Source organism: Colobus angolensis, unplaced genomic scaffold (genome assembly GCF_000951035.1).
Source record: "Colobus angolensis palliatus isolate OR3802 unplaced genomic scaffold, Cang.pa_1.0 Scaffold131, whole genome shotgun sequence".
NCBI classification, from domain to species: domain Eukaryota; kingdom Metazoa; phylum Chordata; class Mammalia; order Primates; family Cercopithecidae; genus Colobus; species Colobus angolensis.
In genome coordinates this window covers 1,787,020-1,792,768 of record NW_012114364.1, presented here as the reverse complement: position 1 = coordinate 1,792,768, position 5,749 = coordinate 1,787,020, and the positions used below count along the sequence as shown (strand labels likewise).

At 41.8% G+C, this 5,749-nt stretch overlaps 1 protein-coding gene across 3 annotated transcripts in view; it reads right to left on the bottom strand.

The window, feature by feature from the left end:
* Positions 1-5,749, bottom strand: part of TMTC1 (transmembrane and tetratricopeptide repeat containing 1) — a 301,112-nt gene that overhangs the window by 294,249 nt on the left and 1,114 nt on the right. For 2 of the 3 annotated variants that reach the window (XM_011934099.1, XM_011934097.1), the window contains exon 1: positions 5,568-5,749. The exons of the other annotated variant lie outside the window; for it this stretch is intronic. In XM_011934099.1, coding sequence (XP_011789489.1) covers positions 5,568-5,623 — 56 coding nt within the window. In that variant the 5' untranslated portion in view covers positions 5,624-5,749. The remainder of the gene's footprint in view (positions 1-5,567) is intronic. 3 annotated transcript variants of the gene reach the window in all.

Here is a 5,749-nt window from a genome sequence, read left to right as displayed (position 1 = left end):
GATATAAATGATGAATTGATGGGTGCTGACGAGTTGATGGGTGCAGCACACCAACATGGCACAAGTATACATATGTAACAAACCTGCACATTATGCACATGTACCCTAGAACTTAAAGTACAATAATAAAAATAAAATAAAATGCTGCAAATTCCTACAGCTGCACATATTACGACAGTCTATTTTTTAGCTCTGACATTTTAAACCACCCACTTTCACTCTTATGGTTTATATTACCATCAGAAGCTCTTAATAAAATAAAACATTATAGCAAACATAATCTAATAGGCTAAACACACAGGGAGAGAATCAGGAGTTTAAAGTTCTTTAATTTGCTGAGTTTCCCCATTTTTAACATTGAAAAATCATTAGTTCTTGCTTGTTGAAGCAGACTTCCACTTGCTTACTGAATGGAATGGCACTGTGAACAATTCAGCAGTATCTTCTTCCCAAGAGAAGTGGGGTATAAAATTAAAAAGCTAAGTTTATTTGAAACCTTTCAGGACCATTTTTCAAGGGAGGTATTATGGACATCATAGAGTTTGGTTCTGTGTCAATTCACTGTCTACAGAGTAGCTTAATACATTTCTCTTGATTTCAGGCTTACAAACAGGGCATGGCCAGGGAAGGATAAAGAAGAGAAAAAAAAAAAATGTTACTCTTACAGAGTCACAGATGTTTTGATTCTGTACCACTGTGGTCCAAAAATATTCCTGCATACCCTTGGGCATGATCTTATGAAAAGACTGAATCTGAGATTTGATTGGAAACAGAAATTCATTACAATTCTAAATTCACTTCAAGGAACACAAAGAGATGGTCATTTGCATCAGTTAAGGTTTCACTAGAAAAGCAGAGCCACCATGAGTGATTCAGAAGAAGGGATGTACTACGCGGATCTGACCTTTTACAATTGCTGGGGCTGGTTAGATCCCTATGTAAATGTGATGCTTCTGTGTCTATAACCCAAGTTGAAAGCTGGCAGGGCAGCAGGGCCATTCTGGAAGAGAAGGTGAATGGACTTGAAGTAGGGGGAAGCAAAGGCAAAATGGAATCCACAAGAATGAACTAAAATACACGTCTGTTTCCCACTGCCTTTAAGGCTCCAACTTTAATAATGCAAGAGACTTGCAAAAAGAATGGCACTCTTCCCTGCAGAACTGCATACATACCTGCACCATGATTCCAACTAGCTGAAAGAGGAGATCTGGAGAGCACTGGAGGAGCTGAGGGCCTGGGTGCTGCTGCAAATGAACAGCACGTTCACCAACATTTCTGTGACAAACTGCATGAGGCCTGGCAGCAACAAAACCTATGCCAACCTTCTGAATGTGATCTCAGCCACTTCACTTTCATCTTCCAAATCTTGCAGAAATTTTTCTTGTGGTCAGTCCTAACCCAGATCATCTTGCAAAGGCAATTCTAAGAAACCTAGTCTCAACTTAGCTAAAGTGACATAGTGCAAAGTCACCATATCTTGGTAAGCTGCTTTCATATTCCACTGTCCCATCCCCTCAAAACTGGTAAAACTAGATGGTCTGTAACCTATTTCCTCATTTCAAATTTTAGCTCATTTCTTATTTGAAAAAATATATAATTAGTATCTTTACTAGTTAAGCAAGCACTTTTATCATTTATTAGTACACAAGCAAGCACCTTTATAGCAAAAAGTATTATGCATCTATAAATTGCATTTATTCTTAAGGAAATTTCTAGCTCTCAGTATGTGTGACATACATTCAGTGAATCAAAAATCAACTTATGTTTTAATAAAAATATGTTTGGAGTTCTACAGTGGGAAAGGTCCTGTGAGGAGAACAAAAAGACAAGCTACAGAGTGGCAGAAAATATTTAGCAATCACATACTCGACAAAGTACATGTATCTAGAATATATAAAGAACTTCAATACTCAACATTAGAAGAAAAAAAAAACCTACAAATGGACAAAAGATACAAAGGCACATTTACCACACTCCTTGGTTTAATATCAGATGTTTAATAACTTCACTCATTAGGGAATGGTAAATTAATGAGGTACATATAGAGGTGTGATATCATTACATATCTATCAGAATGGCTACAGTAAAAAACAGCAACAATACAAAGCGCTGGCGGAGATGCACAGAAACTGGATTACTCAGACACTGCTGGTAGGAACATCTGGAAAACAGTGTGGCAACTTCACATAAAGCATATAAACATGCAGTCATCACATGACCCAGCAATTGGACTCCTGGGCATTTATCCCAGAGAAATAAAAATTTATGTTTACACAAATACCTGTACGTGAATTTGTATAGCAGCTTTATTTGTATTAGCCAAAAGTTGGAAACAACCCAGATGTCCCCAACAGGTGAACAGTTATACAAACTGTGGTGTATCTATACAATGGAATATAACTCAGTAATAAAAAGGAACAAACTATGGATACATGCAACAGCCTGAAGATCCAGAGACACGCTGAGTGAAAAAAGCCAATCTCAATAGGTTACATACCACGTGACTCCATTTATACAACAGTATTAAAATGACAAAATGATAAAAATGGAGAATAGATTCATGGTTGTTATGGATTTGGGTGAGGGGATTATGGATTAGGCAGTTGTTAAAGATTAGGTGTCCATGATTGCCATAAAGAAGTACCAAGGATCCTTGGGATAGAACTGTTCCATATCTTGACTGTGGTGGTACTCTCTGAAATCTACACATATGATAAAGCTGCATAGAACTAAATACACACTTAGTAAAATAAAAAATAAAAATAGAAGTACACATAAAATGGGTGAAATCTGACTAAATGCTGTAGATTGCATCAATATCAATTTCCTGGTTGTAATATTATACCATCATAATGCAGGATGTTACCATTGGGGGAAATGGATAGAGTATAAGGAATTTCTATATTATTACTCAAAACTTCATGGGAATGTACAATTATATTTTAAAAAAATTTTTTTAAAGGGGTTTGAAAACTCAAAGTTTTTGCTCAAACAAGCATAATTTAAGATACAGTTAAAATTGTTTGCACAGATTTAAAGGGCCCTTTGAATTGTGTTTTCACTATCTAAAATGAAAATCATAGACATAATCTATGTGAAGCATCTAGGCCAATGCTTGGTTCATAGTGAATAGTTAATAAATGTGGCTTTCTGTCCTTCTTTGTACCATCCTGTAGAGTTGTGTGAGTCTAAAGTCGTTGATGTCCTCCAGCTTCATGCTATCCCACTAGAAGATGCAGTTTCACCTTAGGTGACTATAAAGAAAGCTGTCCAGTCTTATTTAAATCAACGCATGTGAGCACAGAAAGACTACTTAACGTTCTCTTTCTGAAGAGGCAGTTATCTCTTTCCAATCAGTGCTGTGTTGCTCCTCTAGATTTGCAACTCAATCTTCTCAAAAAACAAGTGTATCTTTCACAGGCAGTGGCATATAATATACAGCAAGCTATGCCTCTTAGATACCAAGCTGCTTGTTACAATCAATGATTACCACAAGAGTCCCTCAGCTCTCTTCCTCCTAAACCCCCCAACTCTCCTTTGCCCTTGTTCTGTCAACCCCTAGCTAATTTTCCTCTTAATCAATGGTCTTACTTCTTTGTCTACTCCCTCCACCCCTCCCTTCTGCTGTCTCCATCATGAAGAAAAATAAAACATTTTAGGTGAGGTGCAGTGGCTCATGCCTACAAGCCCAGCACATTGGGAGGCTGAGGCTTAAAGATCTTTTAGCCAAGGAGTTCAACATTGGCCTACACAACACAGGAAGATCCCATATCTACAAGAAAAATTAAAAATATATCTGGGTGCATGGTATGCATGTGCCAGTAGTTTCAGCTACTTGGGAGACTGAGGCAGGAGAATTGCTTATGTCCAGCAGTTTCAGGCTCCGGTGAGGAATATACGTGCCACTGCACTCCAGGCTGGAGGACACAGTGAGATCCCATCTCAAAAAAGAAAAAAAGAGAAAAGACAGAGAAAAAAAGAAGAAAACCTTCTAGAAAGTCAAGAAGTGAAAACACCCTTCCCTACTCTCCAGCAAGTAGGTACAGGCATATGACTCTGCCCTTTTTAATTGAAAAATACTCAGACCTGTGACCAGGATGGTCTCCATGGCTGTTACAAAGACAGCAAGCACATCTCATGCTGTGAATTTGCACATCTTAAATTAACCAAAAACCCTGACGGTAATAAATGAAAAAGCAGGTCAATCTAGAAGTGAAACATTTATATTCGTCCCAAGGAGATTTTAAGAAACATCTGGGAAACTGAATAACGTACGAGGTTAGCCGAGGTGATCTTTCAGCAGAAAACCAGAACAACTTTCTAAGAGGACAAATGTCTATAACATATTCTCTTCAAAGTCAAATATGTAATTTTCTCACTCTCCTTAAAAACATTAAACTTTCAGTGGAAGACGTAAGTCAAAGGCCCACGAATTGTTGCTGATTGCTATGGTTTCCTTTTCTAAGTCATCAGAGACACCTGTCAAGAGGCCTAAGCTTCTCAGCCAGAGCAGGCTTTTCAAGCTGCCAACCCAGTCTCAAATAATCATTACCATAAGCACGGGTTCCTATTACACCCGTTGGAAAAAGGCTGAAAACGCCGATAATAGCGCACCAATATTATTTCAACAGTTTTGACCGGCGCATTAAAATGAGCTTAAATGCTGAGCCACATTATAAAGGGTTGAGTCAAGCTCCTGATTGTGTAAGATAGCACTTCCCTCAAATGAGCGCTTCTCTTCTTTCCTCAGAATCTAGGCTTCTTTTTAAATTAAAGAAAATACTCCACCCCACAAAAACCTGGCATATTCTCGGTTCCCTTTACACTTATTCACACCAGAAACGCTGAATCACGACTCCGAGGTTGTAAAAGAAAAACTATTTCGGCTGGGACCCCAGGGTCCCTGGAGAAGCCTAGGCTCTGCGTTACTTCTCTCTGCACCTTCTAAAGTCTAGATGCAGAGCGGTCTGGCAGATTGGAGAGCCTCGGGGAGCAGCCAAGGGTGCAAGGCGGGGGCTGGGGCTGGGGAGAGTCTTCAGCTCCCTCTCCTAAACCCACGCAGCCCTGTCAGCTCAAGGCTCCCGCCTCGCCTCATCTGAACGAAATCCTTAAGGGGCTGATACACTTCTCTTCTGCAAAGCTGCCCAACAGCCTCCGAGAAATTCTCAACTTGGAAGCATAGCCACCACCGCCACCCCTCCGGAACCCTCTAGGTCCGCGCTAGTCCCACTTGGTCACGATCCGGCAGGCGATGGGGTGCGGAGGCGGTTCCACCAGCCCGCTCCCAGCCCTGCCTCGAGAGAGAAGCCCGCTGAGAGCGCAGACACTTGAAAAACTCGATCCCAACTCCCCAGCCGGCGCCTCCCGAACCGCCCCGAGAGCCCAGATAAGCCGGGCACTGGATCCCGGAGCACAGTGCCATGCACATCCTGGAGAGGAGGGAGGTGTGGAGGGAAAGGGCGGCAAAAATGAAATGCCCCCAAGTCAGTTCCGCAACTTCTCCCGGACCGAGGGACGGGCGGTGGGTAGAGGAGGCAGCGGCGGCTAGCGCGAGGTGAGAGACTCACTTGAAGGTGAGGACGCAGAGCGGCCGGTAGGACTTGTGGCTGGTGTTCTCGGCCATGCCCTTGCCCCAGAAGTCGTTGGTGAAGATGCTCCAGCGGAGCGGGGCGCCTGGCCGCACGTCGGGGTTGTTCACGATCGCCCACACGTCGTCGTGCACGAACTCGCCCTGCAGGGAGCGGCCGTA